This window comes from Dermacentor albipictus, chromosome 4 (assembly GCF_038994185.2).
Source record: "Dermacentor albipictus isolate Rhodes 1998 colony chromosome 4, USDA_Dalb.pri_finalv2, whole genome shotgun sequence".
NCBI classification, from domain to species: Eukaryota; Metazoa; Arthropoda; class Arachnida; order Ixodida; family Ixodidae; genus Dermacentor; species Dermacentor albipictus.
This window is the reverse complement of record NC_091824.1, coordinates 69586596-69612940: the sequence shown is the minus strand read 5'-3', so window position 1 is coordinate 69612940 and position 26345 is coordinate 69586596. Positions and strand designations below refer to the sequence as shown.

The 26345-nt window shown below is 50.5% G+C and overlaps 1 protein-coding gene across 10 annotated transcripts in view; it reads left to right on the top strand.

Annotated features, from left to right (window-relative positions):
• The window catches only part of LOC135902051 (poly(rC)-binding protein 3-like), a 458527-nt gene that overhangs the window by 258970 nt on the left and 173212 nt on the right, over window positions 1–26345 (top strand). For all 10 annotated transcript variants that reach the window (XM_065431947.1, XM_065431948.1, XM_070537070.1 and 7 more), the window contains one exon: window positions 22827–22929. In XM_065431947.1, the coding sequence (XP_065288019.1) occupies window positions 22827–22929 (103 nt within the window). The remainder of the gene's footprint in view (window positions 1–22826; window positions 22930–26345) is intronic.

Here is a 26345-nt window from a genome sequence, read left to right as displayed (position 1 = left end):
TTGTTTCTTGTACACGCAGCAGCAGTAACGCCCCCGGAAATGACGGCACGCTGTGCACCCCTGAATACGCCCTGCCTGGGATGTTTTTTTCTGAGGCAGGTGGCCAACGTATGACGCACCTGCCGAGGCACTCCTTCAGAAGGTGCCAACTGTTACGAATGCGCAGCTGCTATTTTCAGTTTAGCGTCCACACCGTGGTGCGTAAGCTGTGCAAGCCATTCGCAAGCCGTTATCACACGTTTGTTCTCAAAGGACCATGTAAGCGACAGATTGCAAACAACGTAGCTTTGTTCTTTGGGTATGTGGGTCGACTTGTCGAAAGTTGGCATTGGTAAAGGCCGCCTGAGTTAATCCAGAATGCTTTCTATTCAACGCCAAGTTCGTCCTGCATCGCAACGAAGCTGCGCTCCTTTGAAGAAGTCGCATGCGTTAATTTTTCAGCGCGGACTTCTCGCAGTCAACGTGTAGCTCACCAGAGCGTCGCTTAAAAACGAACTGCGCGCGTTGTGTTATAGATGTCTTTTTTCCCTCCCCTCCCTCTCTCTTTGTGTGCGTGCGCGTGCGCGAGCGAAGTTTGCGCGCGTATTGCGAATTCGGAGCTTGTGCCTCGATCAAGTCGTCCTCTGTTTATTTCAGAGTGTGGACAACGAAAACGGTCGTTGATGTTCGTCTCGGCCGCTTTCCTTCCTCGCTTCGCAACTCTGCGCGCGTCGCACCACCGACCTCTTCATGACCGCTGCGCCCGCATTCGAACGAGAGAGATATGCGCTCTCTCTCTCTCTCTCTCTCTCTCTCTCTCGCCTGTCCACTTGCTCTCTCGGGCATCCCGGCTCTTCCGCCACGCTGCACTCCGTGCCCGGGGACTGCTCGGAGAGTGCGCCGATAAATTTCTCTTTAAGGACTATCTGCTTCCCGTCTTGAGAGCGGTGGTATTCTCGGAGCACTCATCCGGCGCTTCTGCAGAGAGCCCAGCCCCCCTTTCGAAATAAACGAGCTTCTCGTTCCACTTTTGCTGCCGGAGAGATGTAGGGAAAGGATTGGCCGTCCAAAATGCGCTTGGAGCAGCGGCATCAGGCAACGAAATCTGCGAAGACAACGGTGACGGGAAGCGAAACAAAACTCACCGTGAGAAATGAGATATAGATGGAAAAGAAGAAGAGGAAAAACGGAAGCAAGATGCTGCGCCGAGTGCGTGAAGTTGTCCCGTTTTCTCGCGGCTTCAGCAGCTTTTTTAGTTGACTCGAGGGGAGGAGAAAAATGGATCCGGGTGGGACGGAGTTAAGAGCGCCGGGAAGCATGGCTCAAGGGGGGGAGGGGAGGGGGGCTCCAAGGGAAGGTGAGGAGGACGAGGAAGAGAGAAGAAAAAAAAAAAAACGCGACCGAAGAATCAACGGCGGCGGCGGCGGAGCACAGATGTAAAATATTGGCGCTTTCGAGCCTCTTTGTGCGCCGCCGTGGTCGCGGCGCGAGCAAACTGTATGCCACGTTGAGTGGCTAAACACGACAGAACCGACGGTGTGAACGGCGTATGCGCGCGTTTTGAAAGGAGGAGGAAAATACCCCCTTTCGTTGAGCAATTGCTCACCCTCCCTCGCTGTCGTTTTTCGTGGCTGCTCTTTCTTTATACCTCTGTTCTCTATATGCTTCGTACGGGGTTCTGCCGTTTTCTTTCTTTTTATCTTGCTTTATAATGTTCTTCGCATGGGTTCTGCGGGCACGCGTTCCCGACGCGCCGACTAGCGCTTCATCGTGCCTCTCTGCGCACTTCTTCGTAGTTGCTGTTTTTTTTTACTTCCTCTACTTCTTCTTGTCGTGCGTGTTTTTTCCCCGGGTTACTTCTCTCTTTACCTTGCATCTGCGATTGAATTTGGCCTGCGGCCAGTTTGCGTAAGCGAGGACGGCGCGCGGCTTTACGTGGCCGCCTGTTCCGTTTAAGCGCGTCTTTTGTAAAGCGCACGTTTTCTCTCTCCCCCCCACATTCCTCCTCCCTTCCCCCCTCCTCCCGTCTTTTCTCCCCCGATCAAAGTGTCCGTTCGACGGTGATGCAGCGCTGAATTACTATGCACGCTGTTTTGTTATCCCATGTGTATAAGTTTGAAGCTGGTTGCCTGGTACTTCTGTGTTTTCTCTTCGTACGCGATTATGCAGATGTTGCAGATAAAGGTTCAAATATGTACGAAGGCTGAGCGACGCCCTTTTGTGCAGCGGCTGCTGCGTCAGTACAAGCCTTATTCGCGAAAGCTCAGGTCGAGCCTTTATCAGAAGACGTTCGCAAGCTGCGCAGATGGATACCGCCTCGTATTTTTGGAAGCGTTTAGCTTTTGTCGTATGACCGCCGTCATAGCTGCTCCTTCTGCGCAAGCACGGCTGGTTTGTTCGAACACGGTTTCTTCATACTAGATGCACGTTATTTGAAAACGAAATCGGTGAAGTGAACGTAACCCCTTAAGAACAGCCTGTGGACAGGAATCCGTATTACTTATTTTTCTCACACTTACTCCTGGGTAAAAGTACTCGACGTGGTAGGTCTTTGTGCAATTGTAGGCCTAGACACTGCGACACTGCGTGCTCGCTGCGATCTGCTGGCCACATTTTTAGACCGTTTGCTACATGTTGCGCTACAGCCACTCGCAATCGTATGCAGTTGTTTGAGTCGGCCATCGTGTAGTGGCCCCATTGTTTGTTCATTGATTGATTGATTGATTGGATGCTTAGTTCGATTTTTTTCGTTCATTTCTACACTATGGCATAGCTTACTCCTATAGTGTGTGAGCAGCCGCTACTGCGGGTACTCGAACCCGCGAGTTCTTGTTCACCAACATGAAAACATTCTTGGGTCTCTGCGTTAAGTACCTCTTTATAAGGACCCTAAAGCGAGAGAGAGAGAAAAATAGCTTAGCTAGGATTGGCCGCCATTATCTCTCCTCGTAATCGACCTGTTACCGCGAATACAACGAAAGTAGACATTTCATAGACTACTTTATTAGTGTAAAGTGGTGTCCCTTGGACGCCTACATAAGCGTGAAGGCGCGAGAAAAGGAAAAAAAAAGGGGGGGGGGATCAGGCGGGATATGGAGACACCACTTTTGTCTGTCGAACTTGAGGAAAAAACGACCACGTGGTAAAGAGCCAAATAGTTGGAGTGCGGAAGCCAGCGTGCAAAGCGAGGCGTTTTGCCAAGCATTCTTGCTTGCAGGCGTCGCTGTTGCCAGCAATGGGACAGTGAATAACACTGAAGCAAACCACCAAAAGGGCGTCGCTCTCTTTGTTTCTTAGCAAACAGAGCGGGATGCTTGAAAGCGTACTTCCTGGTTGCTCTCTCAGCGTGCCCCACGCTGATACTCTGTGCACCAATTTGGAGCGCGTTGTGGCGTGTTGCTAGCTTTTCTGGCAAGGCCTCCTTGCTGGCCCACCGTTTCAGGGTGCCGCTGCCTAGATTTGCACGTGCTGCGCCCCTTCCCGTAACCCCTGATACGGGCCTCCTGTGCTGCGCATGGGACGAAGCACTTTACGTAGACGTCCATGATCATTTGTTTTACCCATTGCAGTTTGCGTATTTCCGTGCATTGAAAGTGAACTTTCTGAAGTGACTCTAGCGAAGCCACATTAGTTCCACCTCATCTTATTTTACTGCGAAAACTTCTACCACCGAACGCTGGCAGCTTCACAATGCTGACTTCATCTCCAGAATATCCACAACGTTTGTCTTCGTCCGCTACTCGCACGCTCCTCTTGACATTGCACTTGCCGTTCCATGGTTTTTTCTTCATTTCCTTTTTTTTTTAGCAGGAAGCACCTTTTAAGCGCTTTTTAGATCTAGTTAACTAGAGAAGTAAAGCGTGAATGGAAAAAAAAAGAAAAGTTCCTGTTAACTTAAGCTCAGCTTTCTCCCTCACTTGTTTATTATTCCTGATTGCATTACCCGTCCTCACCTGTACTTTAACAGAACAGTGGGTTACCGTATTGGAGGGCTGCGCAATAATTTTTTTTGTCGCCTTTGAGTACTAACTTAGCGTGCACCCTAAGCACGGGTGCTCGAGCGTATTTCCCATTCCGCCCCTTTGTGAGCCTGCCCTTCCTCGGGGCACGTGTACTTTGCAAATGGTCTCCCCCGGCACGCCCCGGTGTCGCATCTCGCATCCTCGCACATGGCGCTGCGGCTGCTTTACCAACAAGAAAAAAAAAAAAAAAACACACAAGATGTATAGTGCGCGCGCATCACGACGCGAGCAGATAATTGTGTCAGCGTCTCCCTGACTTCTCTTGCCAATCGTGATTCGTGTGTCTGCGATTGTCCTCGGAGGTCTTCCTCCCTCGTCTCCTCCAGCGGCGGTGACTTTCGTTGGCCCGAAGCCCTCGTCGCGCGGTTCCTTTCCTGGGGGCGTTCGTCCTAACCCCTTCCTACAGCTGCCGCCGCGTCCAGGTCGGCGGAGGAAGCGGAGCGAGGACGTTGCACGGAGCCGTGCTGAGGGCGGGTTTCTTTAAATACCGTTCTTTCTCCCCGCCGTCCTCGTACCGTCGTCTGGGCTTATTGTTTTAGTCTTGACTTCCGTTCTGCTGTTTAAGCAGGTGTCACTGTTCCTCCTTCTGCTTTTTTTTTTTTTTCGTCTTGCGTCGCACGAAACGCAGGCGCACTGAACTTGGCCAAAAAGGGTTGCGTAAACTTGTTTTTCTTCTTTTCTTTTCTTTTCTTCGTGGCGGCACCTCTGGATTCTGAGTCACGCAGGTTTCACTGTGTTGGCCATTAGGCGAACACGCGTCGTTCTTGTCGACGTCCAAAGTGTCGCACTCTATTTTACCTTACTTCTCGTGGCAGCGGTTTAGCGGAACGTAAGAAAAACAAAGTGCGTTTCTGCAAACCAACGCTATTTCACCGTTGCGTGGTACCGCGCCACGCCCAAGGCTAGACGCTAACTACGCACATGGGACTTCAAAACAAGCGCAGGCGCAGCTCGCATCATTGTTGAAGTGGCAGCGGTGACGGCAGTAGCAGGGTCGTAACACGATGCATTAACTCGTTCTGATTGTCGAGCAACATAGTTTTTTAACCTAATGTCGTGACAGTGTTCGAAACGAAGCGAGAATTGGCATTTGAAGCATGTGTATTTCCATAAGAGCGGGTGTTTCGAGCGATAAGGGAAAATACTAAATCGTGCATCATTACGCAATATGAGCATCTGGGCTGTGACAGAGAGATAGAAAGAGAGAGAGAGAATTTTTTTGCGGCTATTTGAAATGTCAGATGCTTTCGATGACATATCAGGGGAGGCTAGTGTGTCTTTTGAGTTTTTAGAGGAACTAGACTTATTTATTCTTGCGCGGTGGAGCATTTCGCAACTTCAAGTGGTACATCGAGCACCTTTTCTTCTTTTCGATGTGCGTGTCGCTCGATTTTCATTTCTGATTCTTTTGTTTGGATATACGACGCTTCCTGGCGCGGCGAACCGATTGCGCTACGGTTATGCTCGTCTTTCCTAATCTCGTTTCGACGTCGCTCCGCTCGCTCTTATTTAGCTCCCGCCGCGCGTCATTCTGTCACGCGTTGAAGGTTCGGGCGAGCCAAACGTGGCTCGCCTGCGCTTTTGTCAAGCCGTGCCGCCCACAGATGGAGTCCATCAGCGACGCAACATTGTCACCGGTCGACTTTGTCGCTGGCCATGAGGTGCGCTTCGCTCGTCCTAGACCCGTCCTATACGTCCCGGAGGAGGAGAGTTAGGCGGGGCAAGAAGGCAGGACACCGTAGAGCGCGCATCTGCGCGAGCCGCGATGCATCGCAGACAAGCAGGTGCGGCGTCGAAGCCGAACCTGTTTTTCTTAATTCGTCGGCGGCAATGAAAACATTGGCTTCTTTCCCGGGCGGCTACCCGAGCCAATTGGGACGCGCCGCCGGCCCTTCATGCTTGCTGCTTTGCAAGACTTGTTCTTTTCTTTTCTTCTTTTTGCTTTTCTGGACGCCTTCCTTCATGCATTCCATTTTTCTTTCTCGCCCTCCATTTCTCTCTTCCTCTCTTTTCCCGTGTATTTTGGAGTACCTGCATCTGTCGACGTGCTCTTTTGTTTCTTCCGATCTCCTCCAAGGAATGCTCTCAAGACAAGCAAATAGAACAGGATAGATGGTTCTTTTGAAACGCCTCTCTTCGCGCTCGCTTGCCTGAATACGAAATACAGGGGAAAAAAAGAAAAGACCGAAGATAATTTGCAGGGAACAGCCGCGGCAGGCGAGAGCAAGTGTTGAGCGCTTATTTGCAGGCGCCAGACGTTCGCTAGACGGGCAGACTCAACTTCCTGTAAGCATTATTGGCTCTTTGAACGGGGAAGTTGCGCGCTCCTAATGTAAGCGGCCGACATGTTCAAGGCAAATCGGGGGCGTTCTTTCTAGCTCTTTTTTTTTTTTTCACGCGGCCATGCTGGGCCGAAGCATAGTGCCATCCCTACCGTTTCGGCTGCTTTCTTTGAGCCCTCTGCGCGTTAGTACCAATATGCCTGTAAAGCGTGCTTTGCCTGTACGACAAGGGTGCTGCGCGGCGAAGCCGTCTTGAAAACCATTTGACATGGATACGTGAACAGTGGTCGACTATGGCAATGACCGCTCGCTCTGTTTACAGCTACGTGTAATGCGTGTTTAATCGTCGGTATAAGGGAAACACTGCCCTTTTAGGTGGCCATACTTATTCGTTCTCATTTCCGTTGAAACACAAATGGCACTTGTAATTTTAATTCTCTTCTTGCATTCTTCGCGGTATGAGAAATGAAACAAAGAAAAAGAAAGTCTAGTTCATGCGTTCTTTGTTGCTTTATTCAGTTTATTGATAAATTATTTGTGGACAAGAACTTTGATAAGTGCTTCCACTTTATTGTTCTTGCTCTAACTTGCTAGACGACGGTCGCATATACAGCAGCGGTGGCGGCACATTTTCCGCAGGGCCATGATTCTTGCTTCAACTGTGCAACTTTTCGCTGTGATTTTAGAGCAGTCCCACACAATGCTAATGCAGTGTTCGCCTCTTTTTCGCTGGCTCAACGCGCGTTAGCCGTCTGCTAGTATTGTACATTTGGGCATTGTTATTGCAGGTTGTGGCTTAGGATAACAGATAGGTTTAGCCTATTGTTCTTTGCATTGCTGTTACTCAAATGAAGAAGTACCGAAGTTGTGAAGAAGAGCGGTAGTAACGACCTCTGTTGAGGCCATGTTCAACCACGATCTGTGAACAGCGTTCCTCTCTTCATGTCGCAGGAATAACGGAGGCAAAAATATACATATAGACAAGTATGGACATAGTTGCAAAGGACCATGCCAATTTTTCGTACTTCCGCTGAACACAGCATCTCAAGACGGCGGCACAAAAGCATCTGTTATCTCCTACGACTGCGGCGGACCCCCCCTTTTTTTTTTCAAAGCGCGATGCGGACGTGTCAGGATAAATTAAACCCTTTAATATGCGGCTTATTAGTCTGTGTTAGGATAATCTTCAGTTCCTATAGCTCCCCATTTAGGTCGCCTAATGCGTATAGCCGAGTGTTCTTACTAATTGCGCCGCTTAGTCATCTCTGCACCGTACAAAAGTGCAATTCATCTTGCTGGCGATCACCGCGAACGCAGCCTGCGTCATGACGCAATGCGATGAGCACGTCTTCGCGGAAGGTCTCTTAATGGGCCCCGCGAGTGGGCAGGGCGGCGTAAACTTGGCAAGCGCCGAAGCCGAGGTGCGTTTGTCTTCCGTGTCCGTCGCCACGTGGTTCGCGTGTGCGTTTGGAGGTTGACCGCGGTACCGGCAGAATCGGCGGCGCCTCCCTTTCCTGCTCGTATTCTTATCTCGGCGCGTTGCATCGCACGGCGAGGTGATGCATGGCAGAAGGTCGCCGCAGCCTTGGACGGGCGCCGATGCAAAAAACAGAGCTGCGCGCCGCCTGCCCAACTTCATCGCTGCCTCCCGGCCGTGTTGCAACAACTGGCACGGGATATCGCGGGTGCGCGCGACTTCTCCTCGCACTCGGCGTCGTTCCTCGGGCAACGACGGCACAAGTGAAGCGCGGCAAGTGCCTCTTGTTTGAGAGAGGGTACGCTGCCACTCAGCGGAATCGGTGGCCGCCAAAGGATGGCAGCGAAGGAGAAAGAAAGAAAGAAAGAAATAAACGAAAACGCTGGGAGAGACTGCAGAACGCTTCTGAGGGGCGGTTTAATCATAGCTGCAGCGAGCAAGGAGGGAAAGTTTCCGACAGCATGTTTAAAGGAGACGGGGTGAGGGGGTGCACTTTAGTTGCCCCTTCGTAGCTTTAAATTAACCAGGTGCACCATCAGCGTGCGTGCCCGTGTCTTGTCGGGCGAGCAATCCCTGCACTAGTGAGGAGTAAGGGAGTAGGAGCATGGCTTTACGCGCAATGGCCTGGAGGGGAGGGGTGCCGCAAGGCGTCAAAAAGAACTTGACGCGTTTCTGGCGACGTGCCCGCCCAGCTCGACCGATCCGAGCGAGCAGGTAGCGTGTGGCACGTCCTGTCCCATGCGCAACGCACGCACGCACGCACGCGCGCGCGCACACACACACCTACGCTCGCGCTGGTGTCAATGTCGTCGCGCATAATGATGTCTCGCGCAGCGCGCCACGGCGTTCTTCGGTTTTCTTTCATTTTATTTATTTCGTTATTTATTTTTGGTCCGGGCGCGCTTTTGCTCTCCTCGCTGTGGGACGCAGCCGCTGGAGATATGAGTAGCGTCCCCGTCCTTCCTTCCCCACCGCGCCCTCTTTCCCACACTCTATTTTGGCGTACCACTGGCTTTTTTTTTTATTGCTCACTCGTGCGACCGATAACCAATCTGTGGGACGTTTAGCAATGCATGCTTTGCGCTCTAGTTCAGTTATTTTTTTTTCTTGCTGATGACGTGCAAACACAAGCGCAGTTGCAAGCGTTTTCGTCCGGATACGCGTGTGACTGAAGTCCGTTAGAGTACCTTTCCAACGTCGACATCTATGACTCTACGGGCTTTGTACTGGGACCTACGCTCCCTGTGTAGCGATTCTTTGCGGTCAAAATCGGCTAGCGTTACGTTCAGGCTAAAGCATCAATTTCGCGAGTATGCAGCATTGCTATGACGATACATTTTTCTGCCTGATTGTGATAGATGTACGAGTGTCCTTTTTATACATTCCTCATGAAGACATAAAAGTCAGGAGTTTGCGCATTTCTGAATATGTTTGCCTTAAAGATAAATTAAGGCTTCTCTTACTGCACGAAATCCCTGAGGCTTGTCCGGTGTTTCCTCTCGACAACATCACGACTGCCTCTAACTGTTTCTGTTAACTCAACGAATTGTTGCGGAATGATTTTCCTGGGAAGAAGGAGTTACTGACGGAGAACAAGTCGAGGAACATGTCCCGCAAGCTGTTCCCGCCGTGAGATGCATAGTTGAGCAAGACAGGGCCGACACCGGTACTGCCGTGCCCTCTTAGCTACGGACACCGAGTCAGCGGCCGCTGGTGCAGAGCATACCCGACCGCATCACATGGTTCTGCAACGTCCGACCCATTGCTACGCGTGCTGTGACCGAGCCTTTCGCTCAGTCACTCGCCTCTTGCTGGCGGCTACGTTCGCTGGTGTAGCCATAAAACGAAAGGCATGAAACCACGGCAAGAGAAGAAAGAAAAAGCGAACATTGGACGGTACGGCAAAACGCAACTACAGAAACGGGAGGCATCGTGCCGCGGGCGTATTTTTTATGAGCTCACGGCGGGTGGCCGCGGCTGCTTTGGCTAGGCCGGGCACGTTTCCACCGGGGCCCGCCGTTTCGCGTTGCGAGCGCGCGATACGCCGTTCTCCACGCGAGGCAAGCCGCGGCGGCAGCAGCAGCTTGCTTACCGCTCTGCCGCGTGCCTCCCTCTAATTTTGCAGCCAGCTCAGGTGCCGACCAGCAGCATCGGCCGCGTCTTGCGTTTCCCGCAGAGTCGGCGGCTGTGCTCGTCGTCTCTCCCTTCTGCTGAGTTGCACAGCCGAAACGCGATTGTGTTAGTCGCCGGTGGAGACTGTGTGCCGAGCTTCCTCTGTGCGCGCCTGCCGGTTGCGTAAGTCGGGCGAGCGCAGGCGGCCGCTTCTCTTTGAACAAAGTTTGCTCCCGCGCACCCTTTCGTCAGCCTTATCCACTGACAACGGCATGCGAGTGTGCTCGATGTTAACCGTAACTGGTGGACGCTGAAAATGTGCGTCGTTACCATATATGCAATATACGTAGTTACCGCGGAGCTGAGCTTGCTCGTTTTGCGTTTTTTTTTTCTTTGGCTTTGCCTCACCACCTCTCCTTTCGTCACTATCTCCCTCCCGCTCCCTCTCTCTCTATCTCTCTCTCTCGCCTTTCGTATTCTCGTGAGCGGTTCTGGCTAGAAGTTACGTTTATTTACCTACTTTTTTCTGTTTCTGCACACACCATGTTCGATGACTGTGTTTTAAGCTCGTAGGTTGCGGTTGCGCATTGCGGCAGTGCGAACATGGTCAGAGCGAACATTGCTGCAAGTGTTAGGCCCTTTCCTGTGTTTTATTGATGAAGGAAGCCACTGCTACTGTGGCGAAATGAAGAAACCGACAAATATTTAAAATGCGTAGCTGCTTCTACGCGCAGAACAATTTTCCGTGAGGCTTGTGGATGGTGCCAATGGGTACCGATTTGCTTGACGAATGCGCAACGCCGTCGCGCGGAGCTTTGTAGTATTCACTTCGGATTTTGGGTGATTCCGGTCGAAAGGGGACCTTCTCTTGGGCTCTCTCGCGTCTTACATTGTGCGCAACCTTTTTAAAGCTAAGCTGTATATGGCTAGCCGATTCCTTTGTCCGTCTGTCTCCTGTACGCCGAAAGCTCCTCCGGTGCAACCCCATGCGCATGCGCGAAAAAAGAAAGTGAGAGAGAGGCGCGCGATTGCCTGCGCCAGTAGTGACGTCGTCGCTCTCCATCGCAGCCGAGCGCGTGCGCAGCAGTTTCTCTCCGGCTGCGAAATGGGTAAGCCTGGCGTCATACGTACTCCTGAGGAGCAGGCAGCTTTCGATCAGCAACACCGCGAACAGAACCGGGAACGAGCTCGTCTACGCCGTGCCGATGCTGCAGCCCGGGCGCAAGAACAGATTCGTGCAGCCGGGCGGGAGCAACAATTGAGTACCGATGATCCGGCAGCCTACCAAGTCGTCGTGTAATGAATCGTGGGGCTTAACCTAGCCGTAAACACCGGGGCCGCACGTTTCAGCTTCGCTGGTAAACCGTCTGCATGAAGTGCTTGGTCGGTGATTTTTTTTTTTTTTACTTAGTCGTAGAGAACCGTGGAAATCGGTGAACGAAATGGCCACGGTTTCTGTGGGTTGCAATGTCTTAGCTTCCGTTAACGTATTAACCTTCGCAAATACTGGATTACCGGAGAGGTGAATTGCGGTATCGAGGCTGGTAGCGACATGCTGTGATGCTGCAGTGCGCTAGACACGTTATTGGATTACGTGGGTGTTCTTGTTAACGAATATGTCGCTTCAGTATTTTTACACCAGCAGCTAACTAGAATATGGTTGGTCACTGCATTAACAACTGTGCGCCGCCATGTGGTGCCACCAACCCTACCGCTCAACTTTACGTCTCGGATGAGTCGGCATTCCGCAGTGAGCGATACGTCTACGGACAAGGCAAACTCCCTGAAGAAGGCACGTTTCTGGAAGACGGAATTGAATGCCGTCTTTTGTGGGCCCTGTCACCGGCCGTTCAAACGCAGAAGTGTTTGGTGCCAGCAATTTCTGCGTTCTAAAGCTGGTTCTCTTTGTCTCTGACTGTGTGCGTGTGAGCGTGTATTTCTAGATGTTCTCTTGTCATCTCCAAAATGCTTACTAGTACGTATTATCGCAGCGTTGCCGCTGCTGCCAGGCGCGAGCTCAAGGCTAGAGCTAATCCGGGCAGCGCACGTAGAGGTCGTGTTACTGCCCAGGGCTCTAACGGTATACCTAAGCAGTGGCGGCGCTATATATGCGAAAACCAGCCCATGCAGGAAGGGATACTCTTTCGCAACTCACGCTGACGATTGTGCTGTTTTCCCGGTCGAATTTGCACTGACAGACATTAAGAACGTTGCGTTCATTGTAATTTCCTTTTACGGACTGTAATTAAATTAATTTCAAATATTTTGATTCGTTGCGCAGGATGATTTCACTGCAGCCCGTGCATTCACAGCACCGATAGTTCATAATGACTTCGCATGCGCTCGAGCCAGGTATTCGCCATTCTAACTTCGCACTCTCCGAGATGCAAGCAGTCCAATAAATGTGGCTAGTTGGTTCATCTTGGATTTCATTTAAGAACGCGCTGACTTATACAAGCGCTACAGGTAAAGAGAAGGCGGAAACACGAGTAGGACAAAAAGAAAAAGAAAAAAAATTGGCAGAGGCACTTAAGACTGCTCATGTGTGGGAATGCGAAATTATTATGGTCCCTTTGGTAAAATGTTTTCGATTGATGTTTTCGGCATGCAGTAAAGTTCTTTCTACTGATTCTGTGCGTGTGTATTTGCGTATGCGTTGGCCACTGAGCGTAAATATTCGGATCATTTTGCTACAGAACGATGAATTTCAGCGTCACTTGCTCTTCGGGTTTCATCCAACAGATGAAATCCGAAAAGCAAGTTACCCACGGGAGGCAGCGCGCTCATATTAAACACACATGACGTGGCTCCTCCTCCCCATTGACTGCCTCGTCACGTGCCCAATGACGGACGCGCTAGGCCGCACCTTTAGTCAGCCAGATGGCCGCGACGTGTAGACCGCATTGACGCACGCATTAGGCATGCATTTCGTCAGCCATAACCGTGAAGTCGTCGTGGCGTCGGCGAAGCTTCTTTTTTCAAAGCCATTAGTTTACTTTGATTACAGAAACCTCCCTAGAAAGTTGACGGCAATCCGAGCATTTTTGACATGTTTTTACTTTGACATGTTTTACATGGTCTTGCGTCGTCGGCCATTTTTGGTACCATCGCTCGGTCTCGCCGCCACCGACGCCTGATTTTCGCCTAATTATATCTGATGGTAAGCTCGAAACAAAGGCAGGGGAGCGCCGTATAGGGGCTACTGCCAGATTCCTCCGGCCTCATTTCTCGTCAGTGTCTTCTGCCAAACGCCACACGCTTACTTCCGGGGCCCCGAAGACCGCGGGGAAAAAAAAAGGGGACCGCGTCGTTCGTGTTATGTGTGTGCGCGCGCGTGCGCGTTCTCCCCGTAAATCTGCTGGGCAGCGAGATGGGACTCCCACGAGCACTGTATACACGAACAGCACCGGGGGGCTTGTTTACCAATTCATGGAGTGGTGCGCCTCCGCCGATGATGCTGCGCGCGGCGGTGCAGTTCAGAGCGCTCTGCGGAACGGACCTTCTTCCGGCCATTCGAAAGTGGGGCTGTGGGGGTGGAGGTGGGGGGGAGGGGGGGGGGGGGACTGACTGCAGTTCGCTGGTGGCCTTCGTTCGCGCATTGCGTATGTGCGTGCATCGGCTTGTATAGCCGTATATTGCGGACCCCGTGGTCGGCGTCCGCTCCGGAATCCGGCTTCGCTCGGCTTGACTCGGCTTACGGGGGCCGTCTCACGGTGCACCGGCCCGCGATGGGACGCAGCAAATCATCGGCCGTTATTGGTGGACACACCGTTTTCCCTTTCCTCCATTTTCCCTTCTTTCGTGAGCATCCGTCAGACCTCGATTCCCGCGCCGTTGGCTTCTCGAAAGTGTTAGCGTGCTGGAAGTGTGGAGGGTGGTAGGGCCTAAAAAATATGAAATTTCGTAACACTCAGAAAGAAAAGGAAAAGCAGGAAAAAAAAAAGCTCGGTGCTGTGCTCCCTAGGTCTGTTGCTACTGCCGGGGTGGTTGTCGTTGTTATTTTTGTTGAAAAACCGGGAAATTCTTTTCTGATCGGTGTATCCACCTCGGCCATGCGAAGCGCGCCACCCGAATTGCTGCGGTCTGACGGGGAGAACGCAATAACGTCAAGCCGTCCATCCATGGCTCGCGCGAAAAACGTGCGTTTTCCTTTCCTCTATTCCTCCTCCTCTCCATCCTTGCGCTGCCTGAGGCGAGTCGCGAAATTACATTTTTGCATGTTTTTTTAAGTCTTTTTTTTTGCGTGCTTGCCCGTTCATTTCCCGCGCGGATGTTCTGGCTCCGCTAATATGGAGATGCTACAGCGTTCCTCCATTTTAGGAAAGCGAAAGGAAAACCTCTGAGGAGTATGCCTAGCGGTTAACAGTCGCGCTGCCCGTTTTTCTCACGACCTCGGACGTGCGAGTCCAGCACTGCACAACCCCGTCAGTATATGTTTATTTCTTGAATTCTTTAACAAATTCTCAACCGCTTGTGATCTTACATCGTTTCTCAATGACGTCCTGCAGACGTTGTGTTCTTGTGGCGACCAACTTGGCTTCCCTGAGAATTTTCTTTAAATGCGTTTTACCGAAAGGATGCCTTAGTACGCTGTGGAAGAATAAATTAGCGTTAAACTCGTCATCTGCTACAAGTTACTTGTGGACGAGTTTTGTGAGTTTGTGTGTTCATTGTTTCATTCTTTCTTTTTGTTTTTGGTCAAGTACGATAGTTGTTCGGTGCTTTTACTTATTGGCTCATTGAATCAAACATCCATTATACGTGTAAATACGTTAACTTTTGTTTCCGGTATTCATATGCCACACGTATTTTGTTTTGCTCGCATGCGTGTCATGTGATGAAATTTCAAGGCCTCGCGTACATTCGGGGCGCATGTGCTGTTTCTCAACTCACAATGAGCACGGGAACGAAGAAAACGCTTCACACTTGAAATTTATACTGTGCTTTCTCCAAAAACGTAAACGGCCATAATCGCGTTTTGGTTATGGCGAACCATCAAAGGCTGTGAAATTAAAGCGTGCAGAAAAGAAGAGGCGAGGCGGTCCTGTGTAACGCGTAGTTTCCCACCGTGTAGAGAGAGAGAGAGAGAATGAAAACTGTGAAGTTATCCAACGTCGCTCCCGGTAGGCTACCCCACTGTCCAACGCCTATATTTCTGTACCCTTTAGGCCTTGTCGTGCGCAGTGATTCCATTTCCGTATAGAGAGTCGCACATCGGGCAGCTTAGCCTTTTGTGTGATACTCGTTGTGAATTCGCCAATCGAAAACGTAAATGAGGTCATGTGATAACCTGAAGTAAACATCAAGCGGACGTGAAGTAAACAAATCCGATGGGAATGATTGCGTGAATTGACAAACACAAACCATGGTTGGCAATGATTGTGCTAATTCACAAATTGAAAACATAAGCGAGAAGTCGGCAAAACGTAAACACGAATTGAACACGGGCCAAACAAATCTCACGTCAATCACGCTGTCAATTCGGGAATCGGTAACTTAAAGGAAACATCATCTCGAGTAACGTAAACATAAAGAGAACACCGGGGAAACATAATCGGCAACGTAAAAGCCCGCCTTTGACCTGTGATTCATCGCTTCAGTTGCTGCTGACCTCTTCAGTCCTTATTTCCTTTGACGTGCCCCTCGATTCCGATTCTTCTCCCGCCATTCTGCCACGTGTATGGGACGTTTCGGTTTTTTTTTATACCCGCGCCGCTGTAATATAGCTGTGGTCTAGATTGCCGGCCGCAGTGGTCCCCGAGCGCGTGAAAGCGTAATAAAGAGCGGCCCGCTACAGGCGGCTGGTGGCGCACCGCGCCCGAACAAAAGTTGCCGGCCGTGGGTAAGGTAACCTCGTTAGCCGGTGCCGTAATTGCATTACGAAGCGCCGGGCGCTCGCCTTAGCTCTTTTAGGATACCATGCGCCACCGAATAAAAGAAAGAAAAAAAAAACGCGTACGCACGTTACGTCTTCGTCGGCGCGCGTCTCGAGTGCGTATCGGGCCGCGCAAGCGGCGCTCCGCAAATTGACGACGACGACGACGCCGGTCGCGTTACGACGGGCTCGAAGCGAAACCGCCCCAGCGATCGGCCTAACCTTCAGCGGACGCGTGTACGTCGTAACCCCGCGCCGCTCCCTGTACACCTGCGCCGCGGCTGAAAGTCGTCTCGTATAGCCCCGAACGAGCACCCAGGGTCGCGCAATGTAGTACACCGCGGCTGCGAGCGAAGATAACACTCTGCGTTCGCTACTTGTTCTTTTCTTTTTTTCCGGCATTCCCCGACCCTTAATTAACCTGGCTCGTCCGACTCGAGAGAGAGAGGTCGTTTTGTGTTTACGCCGGCGGCGGCTTCGCCGACTGGTATATTCGCGAGCCCCGTGGCGCGGGTTGAACCGATTCTTTGCCGCTGGGGGGGCCACGTGCGACACCGGTGTCCGTCGATGCTGTCACTAAAGTTTGCTTGTGAGAGAGAGAGAGAGAGAGAGAGAGAGAGAGAGAATGCGAGGGAGGCAGTCTTTTACGGTTCACCGCGATTCTGAGCATTTATTTTTATATGTAAATTTTTGGCGGATTCGTTACTGAGGCGCAGCGCGATTCGTGCGTTACATCCACTTTAGTAACGTTCGTTTATTTGATCTATGTAGAGGAAATATAATGTGGCGGCAAATGAGTAAAGAGCAGTGATAACTGGCCTCGTCGTCATATTGTTACGGGGATATTGGGAGTATAGACAGACTTTATTTGCAATATATGCACAAGCAGAGTCAATGCGGTCAAGATGGCTGACCAGCCACAACACACAGCAGCCAGCGTCTCGCGATCTTCTCCTTCCTTTCTCTTCTTTTACCCTTCCGTAACAACATATGTGCGTATTTGACGTACGCATCGCACAACATTGAGTTATTTGTGCCTTAAGAAGGAAATTGGTGACAGCGCTGACGACAACCTTGTTTTTTTTTTTTTTTGCCTCCTAAACGCAAGCTGAATCCGCAACTCAGGTCGCTATTGGCGTCTCCTTATGCGCCTTTAGTACAGATTACGTAATAGCCGGATTCGCGCGGTGGGTCGGACCGCTAATTCAGAGCGTTGACGCGCGCAACGTGGCTGAGCTGTATAACGAATTTCCATCTCTCTGTATAACGAATTGCTCCGCCGTAGCAGTTCGTCTACGGCGTTATTGGGCGTGGCTCAATTAGGCGGCACTGAGCGTCGTCGTGTTCGTCCGCTCACTGAACCGTAGTTGCGTTTTGCTACCTGTGAAAGCAGACTTATGGAGGAGGACGATAGAAAGAAACGAATGACGCACCCGGTTCGTGTATCATTCCTCCCTTTTCTGTCGTCCTTGTGGGAACCAACTTGTGTACGACTATATATTGTTTACGATCCCTGGCTTTTGGTCCATCGAAAACGAATTCTTACGTTGATGCAGTGCTCGGAACATTAAAGTTGCCTGTAACTTTGATGTGCACGTCAGACTCGCTGCTACCTTTTTGGCGCTGTAGGTAGCGTTCCCTCTAACTGTGACTTGGCTGACTGGCTCCGGTTTTGTTCTCGAAATGCTAAAGAAAGAAAGAAAGAAAGAAAGAAAGAAAGAAAGAAAGAAAGAAAGAAAGAAAGAAAGAAAGAAAGAAAGAAAGAAAGAAAGAAAGAAAGAAAGAAAGAAGTGTCTGCGCCCAATTGTAGGCGCAGTAATGTGGTCGATGAGTTTAGCACTCACCGAATCACTTTCCTTCGCACTGGTCACCCCCATTACGTTATAATTGGCGTTGCCGTTCCTATAAGCGCGTTATGAGGTGAGCGGTTGAAGCGGAGAATTTAATAAGGCGCCGCCAGATCTGCTGGCTCAGATTGACGACGGCATACAGTGGAACGGTTTCTCCTCGATTCGGACGTGCGGTTCTTCGTCCCGGGTATTATACGAAAGTTTTCTGATGTCATTTGTAGCGGCGACGCACAATTCTGATTACTTTCCGACCGAGAGCCTGTATGTGTAGACGTATTATAAGGCTACCTTTTATTTCGCCTGTAAATCGCGAAGCCGGTGCCTCCCGCCTATACAACGCCGCACGCGCGCAACCACACACAGACACACATTGAGGTGCGCAATGAAGCGGAACTATCCGATTGGAATTGTCGTTCCCTGAGAAGGCGGGCTGAAAAAAAAAAAAAAACAAGGATGGGAGGGGGCGGGGGGGAAGAAGATGGAGGAACGAACGATGCTGCAGTCAATGACGAAGATGGTGGAAAACGACTGACATGTACAAAACAAATTTTTATTACGCCAAGTTACGGTTCGTTTCCTTCCTTTAATCCGCGTCCATTTATTAAATCCTTTTTTAGAACGATTTAATAGAAGTTTCTCTTGAGAGAGCCGAGTTCCCAGCATGATACGGTTGGGAAGAGGGCCCGCACTCGCAGTTTTTCCTCCTCCCACGACAGTGTATATTTTGTTTAGCGATCTGTCTTGTCCGTTTTTTCTTTCTTTCTTTCGAAACTCCCTATGTTCGGTGCCAGGTTCTTTTCAATGAAAGGTGCACTTCATTTGAGAGTTCTAACTGTTTATTTCGTTATCACTTTTTCTTACTTCGCTATGTGGCAAAAGTTTCTTTGCAAATACCGTTTCTTTCTTCTTTCTTTTTTTTTTCTCGCTACCATTGTGGTCCGGCCACAAAAGGACGGGAGCCCAGGGATGCGCTCGCTCGCCCGCGAGAAATAATAATCGACAAAACACACGTATACACGCCGAACACACAACACATACAAAAAAAAGCGAGCGGGAAGGGACACGGCGCGCGAGAAGCGGAGAGAAAAAACGCAGTGGGTCATCAAATCACCAAGGTAATCACGAAACCGATCGGAAATGCGACGCACGCAGATATGAGAGGTATAATCGGAAAATTCCTTTTTGTCTCCGACGGAAGAAAATATGTACCGCGCCCCCTCGCCTTGTGTGCGACGCGGTGAAAGTTTCTCCGGGTCGGTGGTGCCCCTTTTCCCCCCTTTTCCTCCAACCCCCTGCCTCGTCCCCTTTCCCACTATCACCCTTCTGCCTCCCTACGTCTCCCTCTCTTCCTCTGTGTCTCCTTTCTCTTACGCTCTCTCTTTTCTATGCGTACTTTGGTCTTTCTGTTTTCTTTCTTGCCGTGTCTTATTTTTTTTTTTTCTCGTCCGCTCTTCCCGCCCCTCGTGCTTTTGTGGCTGGGACATGTTCGCATAGTTCGAGGCACTCGCCAAGGAATTCTGAAACAGTTCCAGCGGAAAAGATGGAATGGAAGAATTGTATCAGCTCTTTTCGCCGCCTGCTTTTAATCACGACCGCCCCGCCGGCCCTTGTGTTTGCTTTGGGAAAAAGCGATACCGTGGCCGTCGCGAACTTTCGCCTTCCTTCGACCCCCCTCTCTGTATGGCATCGCCGTTGTCGTCTTATTCTTATTCTCGTGCTCAGACGCGGTGCCGCCACTTCCTTCGCGCGCGCGCGCGCCTGATTTTCAGCTCCCGCGCATTTTGATTACCATGTCGTGCAGTCACCGTCTTTTGGAAGCGCCGCGCGGAGGTATTATATATGTAAAATCGTTGCGGCGCGTTTTGTGCTTGCAGCTTTCGGGGGCCGCTCGGTAAATAGCGAGACGGGGAAGAAGACGACGTCGAAGGAGGAGGACGAGGAGGAGAGCACATATATAAGCGCGCACGCATGTGAGCGCTTGAAAAAAAAAAAACGCTTTTGTTCTTATTCGGATTAGCTGAGTGGTTCCTGCGTTTTTAGGTGGGAACGAGTCGAGCGTGCCCTGCGCTGCCGTTGATTTGCTGTTAGGCGCCCGCCAAGTTAATGCAGAAGGAACAAGGTAAAGAGAGAGAGAGAGAGAGAAAACAGGGATAGGAAAGGCAGGGAGGTCAACCAGAACAGCAACCGGTCTGCCACCCTACACTGGGGGTGGAGGTAAAGACGAATAGAAAGAGGTAGAAAGGGAGAGAGTAAGCACTGAGTACGTGTAGGAGGGACACAATACACAAGGACACTATAAACGGTCTCTTAAACTGGTGCACTTCAAGTACTGCGCGAGTGCACGAATCGCTTTTCAAGCCAGTGACGGGTGTGGCCACGGTCCGAGTATCTTCGACTCGGTGAACGGTCTCGAGTCCAGTCGGCGTAACGTTGCCCGCAGAGAGAGGCGTTGCACATCGTAGCGAACAAGGTAAAACCTGCGTATACTCTATATGCGTTCACGTCGTCAAATGGTTCTCTCCGTATATATCGGTTAGTTTCATCCTGTACACAGTATTGACTGTGTGGCGATGGTTATTAAGTCTTCCTCCTTGGAGGTGTATAGAACCCATCTAAAGAAGGGGAGTGATCTGTCATGCTGATCCATGTGTCGAGAATGAAATAAATAACTAATGCAGATACTGCACAAATGCAGATACTGTGTGGTGTCCTCGTCTAGCACAACTCAAGGACAACCTCATCTTCGGCTTCGAAGTGAATTTTCACCTCTACTAAAAATTTTAAAAAAATGCGTAGTGGCTGTTTATCTTTCGTAGATGTATATAGCTGCACACCTGCAAAAACACAAGTGGCAGTAAACTGCAACCGTGTCATGATGCGATGCTCGCTCAGTCGCCTTTCACAAGATGGTGTCCGCGAACTGTATCCAGCAAGGAACTCGGTACGGTACGTGTATCGCTTAGTTGAGGTGGTTTAACTGGTCTGCTTGAGGCCTTGAAATTGAATAGCACTTATACGTTGCGCACGGCTTTGTACGTCCAAAGTCATTACGTAACGCGGCGAGCGTGGTGCGACGTAGACTTTAATTGAAATGTGATATTGGGGTCGTTCCAAGTGTTTATTAAATTAGCTCGCAGTCGACGCTGCAACGAATTAATCTCGCCGTCTCTTCCCGTTATGGCCTTCGAAACACCGAACGCGCGCTATGTCTCAGTACGTCGAGTCCGCGCTGCCTTGACAACGATAAACAAACAAACAAGCAAAGAACAAATGCGTTTCGCTCAACTAATAACTCATTAGTCGCCGCAGATTACTTTCCCAGCTCCTGTGGAAGGCGGGTTGATGGGGACAGCACGCCCCCCTCCCCCTCCCCGCAGCCGGCGCCTGCTTAGGACAGCAGGCGCGCGTTCGCGTGCCTTGGAAGCCGGGCAATCGGGAATTCCTGAAGCGGTGATTGCGCACCCGAAAAGCGGGCTGGCCTGCAGGGCAAGGAGGCCGGGTGCGGCTTTGAGAGAAAGGGATGCGAGACGCTTCGGGTGGCGGGGAAGGGGGAGGCGCGGGCGAGCGACAGACCCACCGAGAATTACGGCGGCAAGGGGTTGTTTCAGCGGCGAGGAACCGCGGAATCGGCTTGATGCCACCGCAGGCACGCCGATGCCCGCACTTCCGCGGCCTCCCCCTCTCCGCTCTCGCCCCGTGGCCACACTCTGTGCGGGCATTCTTAATGCCCGCTGCCGTCCCTGGAAACGATTACGAGCCGGCGAGGTCTATTAAGGCGGGCTTCACGAGTTTCTCAATATTTTCGCCCTCGTGCCAGCGACGGTAACGTCTTACGGCGGCCTCCCCTCCCTCTCGTGCGGCGCACAGTAATCGCCGGTGCCGGTGGCGACGTGGCGATCCGAATGTGGTCTGCTTCGTCTTGCCTATGCCGTATTGCTCCGTTCTGTCTTGCTCTCTCTCTTCACCTCATGTGCTGAGCGCGGCAGTAGCTTTTGTTTGTTGGTTGTTTCCTCGTGATCGGCAATTTGTCATTCATGCGGGTGAAAAAAAGAAGGAAAAGACAAAAAGAAAATTATACGGATCGCACGCACTGTGGGAATCGATGTAAGCGAAGCTCTCTGCGCGGTTTGCTTTGATTCACGATAGTCAGCATGACCGCTAACTGTTGGATGTTTAATTTGTTCATTTTGTCCAATGCGAGAATGTTGAGTTGATGTTCGACGTTACCTCGCGTGCGCCACTGCTGTTTGTGCGCGTGGTGCACAGAACAAACAGGAAGACGTGTTCGCTTGATGCATTGTTGTGCGCCATTCTTGATGATGTCTGAGAGGGTTGAGCGTTGTCATTGCCTCACATGCCACATCGCATCGCGGCAGAAGTCTTAAATTTAATTATGGGGCTGTACATGCCAAAACCACAATCGGATTACGAGGCGCGTTGTAGCTGCGGAGTCCGGAATAATTTTGCGCCCTATAGTGTTCTTTAACGTGCACCTAAATCTAGCTGCACGAGCGTTCTTATATTTTGTTCCCGTCGAAATGCGGCTGTCGCGGTCGGAATCCAACCCGTGACCTCGAGCACTGCAATAGCCACAGAGCTCTTGCGGTGGGCACAGAAGTGTTAATTTCACGTGCGACCGCTTCCGTGTGTAGTGTCGCCTTTAGCTCCTATGTTGCTTTAATGCGGCTTTCCTTCTGCGCGCGCTGCGTCAGATGTCCCCTTGACAAATTTGCATGGTGTTTATTTTTCACATTAAAATGCCTCCTTTAAAAAAAAACAGTAATAAAGAAGACAGCCTTCGGGAGAAAGTCGTAGCTCAGAAAGCAGTGAATACTGAGAGACAGAGAGAGAGAGAGAGAGAGAGAGAGAGAACAAGGATAGGAAAGGCAGGGAGCTCAACCAGACCAGCATCCGGTTTGCTACCCTACACTGAGGGTGGGGGAAAGGGGAACAGAAAGAGGAAGAAAGAATACTTCACTAGCGCTGTGGGATCGATGGCTGTCGCCGTTGGCACGTTCCAGAGCGCGCACGGTATTTGCGCGCCAATGTCCACCTGCGCGGTGCTGATGGCGCTTGACGTTTGTATCGAGCGTAGTAATAACGCGTGTGCTTTTCGACATTTCGTGCCTCTTCTCTTGTCGGCTGTGACGCGCTGTCTCGACAGCGAGCGCGCGCGCGCGTGTGGCAGCGTCGATTGACCCGTTGTTTGCCTCCCCTCTTTCGTCGCAGGTGCGAGCCCCCAAGAGCCAGACTCGCAGCGCCGCCGTTCCCCCAGGACGCTGTGGGCTTCGCGAGCAAGCCCACTCGACCCTTCCAGGGCAGTGTTCTCCGAGTGAGTGCGCATCTGCGTGTTTTCATTCCCGCTATACCGCCCACCGTATACGTTGTTGCGTTTGCGTAAAGCCGACGAGATCGGGCTTGAGTCGGCTTATCGCTCCGAAAAGGGGCCGGTCGGGTTCGTACCCGCATAAACGGCACGAGCTCAGACGAGCGCCGAGACAAGTTCGATCACCCTGTCTCTGCCCTCAAGCGGAGAATTGGCTCGCCCTACTTGCACGTCGAGCTGCGTGTAATAGCCGCTGGGTCAACTCGACTTCTGAGTCGACCCGCTCTCGTCGAGTTGATGGAGGAAACGAAGCTGTAGTACTACTGCCCACGCACCCCACGTTCACTTAGTGCCATAGCCGCTCTCACGCGCTCCTTCGCATAGGTTTGGTTTTATGCACGCGTATTTCGCAGCCGTAGCTGGATTCGTGCTCTTTTTAATTCATTCATTAATAATAATTTTTTTCGTCAACAAAGCAGCTGCTGACGTTGAGAGGAGGCGTATTGCTTTTGGTTTGTAGATTGCCGTATTTTGATATCTTTTTTTGTAAACTTAATTTTGAAAGGCGTTGCGCGTGCCTCCTTTTCTACGCTTCCTTTGCTAGTTAGTTGGCTTGCTCCCACCTTTCGAGACACTCGACAGTTAGGTAGTATTACTAGCGATGAGAACTAGGCCTTTGTGTGATTGGACAGTGCTATTCGGAGAACGAAGTGGTGTATATCTGCCAGGAATGCGCCAGACCCATCGGAGTGTGGGAAAGTCGACGAGCTTGGAAGGGGTGAATGTGGACTGTGCTTGCCTATGCGCCAGAACCTTGCCGTTGTCACGTAAATTTGCCGTTTATTTTGATCGACGCTGGCAGTGGCGTCGCTACCAAATCGCGCAGCGCGGAGGTCACGTCCTAAACCAGGCGCAACAGATGCCGCCACGTCGAAGGGCAACTTGATTCTTGACACTGACGGGCCGATCAGTCAAGAAGACCACCGAGACGCAACTCAATCTATTTGCGCTGGAGAAAGCGCAGCACAGCGCAACAAGGGGCGGCCGTCACCGCTCCATCACGCGAAGTTTCGGAAAATGATCAGGACCCGATACGCGTCGTGTGTGTATATATCTATGTGGGCACTGCTTTCGATACCTGCTTCTTATTCGTAAAGAAGTCTTACAAGACTTGCTACTCCACTTCCTCTCAAAGCTGCGGCGATGAGGCATCGGTTCGAGGACTCGATGTAGAAAGAGGCATTTTAACTTTTTTCTGGTTGACAGTGAAAACGAGCCTGTGCAACGTAACGATGCCTTTCGCGCAAATCTTGTCCCTTCTTTGTCTTCCGTCCCCTCACGACCGGCCGATCCGCGTGCTAAGGTATAGGCGGAGCACCACTCGGATCTGAGACGATCTGGGAGAAGTAAAATATTTGTAATAGAATCACAGCACTCTCATCTCATTGGTGTGCTTTGCTTGTCAGTTTGCGTTGGCGCGCACGGACGAGTTGTCTCGCATCGACGTTCACCTACAGTGGAAGACATGGCGCGTAGCCCGATTTCAACTTCCGGCTTGCAAAATACGCCAGCTAACGCAGTACGTTGGTCTATCCCTCTATATAGGATAGTCAGAGTGCTTAATATCGCCCGAGTGGAGAGTGCGTGTGCGTGCCAGAAAGGTGGGGAGGGGGGGGGGAGGGGGGGAAGATAGATTCGCACAAAATGCAGCTGGTTGGGAACTACTCTGAAAACTGCAGGCCTCTATCAGAATGCTCACTATGTACAGTGGGAAGTGTTGTTACTCCACACGTGAAGTAATGCAGTCCTGGCAAAGTGGTAGCGGCATCACCGAGAAGAGGCAGAAGACCAACAAAAGTGTGGCCCGAAACAAAACCATATGCTCGATGGGAAACTGCAACAGCTATGCTCGCTTCCATACATAGCAATCAACGCTGTGGAAGCTATGCAAGTCCGGTCGAGAAAAGTTATCACTCCGCGCGTTCAGTCCATGCTTCGCTGCGCGCCAACAGCGTTCGCTCGCGCGAGCATGCGCGTGACGCTCTTCGCGACGGGTTGGAAATTAACAGAACCCGAAAAGAACAACAAAAATTAAAAAAGACCTAATACAACGCATTAGCCGCTGTATACTACAGTGTGTTTCTAAGTATTAAAACTTGTTTCATTCAATACTGAGCCTACTTATAAAAAAAACATTTGCGTGCAATTGTTGTCATCTGAATACACGATCTGTGAGAAATAAGGTGCCATGTTTGGAGGAGCTGTTCACCAGATTTTCTTTTGAATTTTCGGTTATCATGCTAACCGAGACATGGAGTACTAATGACTGTGATGTTTTTAGGTTGCCTAATTATAACACCTATTATTTAAACAGGTCACACTCGAGAGGGGGTGGAGTGGCGCTGCTCATTATGAGTGATGCTGAATGTGAAATCATTGAACCTTATACCGTAATGTCTCCAGACTATGAACTGTTGTCACTGTGCACAGATAAGCATGTATTTTCAGTGTGTTATCGGCCACCGTCCGGTGATATATCAGCGTTTCTAGAGTTTTATGACCAATTTCTAGCATTTGTGGCGCATAATCATAATTCTAAGACAATAATAGCCAGTGGAGATTTTAACATTGACATGAGTACAAACAGTTATTTTTCAAACGCTTTCAACATGGTTATAGTATCAAATGGTTTTGCCAACTTAATTAATGTGCCAACTAGGATTACACCGGAAGGCGAGTCAACCCTTGATTTATTTATTACTAATTCCATGCAATCAAACGTTAAATTTGGAGCTTTATCGTGTTCAATCAGTGATCATCTGCCGGTGTTTCTGTGTATACAATTAAGCGGGTCAAAAGGGAAAAAGTTGCCACCAGTATTGTACCAGCTAATTACAGATGAAACGCTCAAGTCTTTTCGCGACGCCCTGATGTCAACAAAATGGGACACTATAACTAACCTTACAGATGCCAATGAGGCTTACGACAAGTTCTTAGATATACTGACCCAACTATACCACAATAGCTTCCCTTTCAGAACACGTAGAAAAAGTAAGAAAACGCGGAAACCATGGATTAATCCTGAATTACGCAATGAAATGAAAATTAGGGAAAGTTATATCAACATTTCCTTCAGACACGATCAACCGATGACCTTGTCGCATTCAAAAAGTATCGCAATAGGCTAACAAAAAAATTGCGACACGCACGCACAGTATACTATTCATCTTTGCTGGACATTGAGTGTCGTCAACATAGTTTGCTATGGTCGAGGTTGAACACTCTCCTAGATCGAAATCACTCACACAAGCCTTTAACGAAATTACACATTAATGGCAAAGATTTATCCGGTGTTAAGCTCGCTGATGCATTTAATGATTTCTTCACAAGTATCGGTAACACTCGGTCTCCATCCTCTCAGG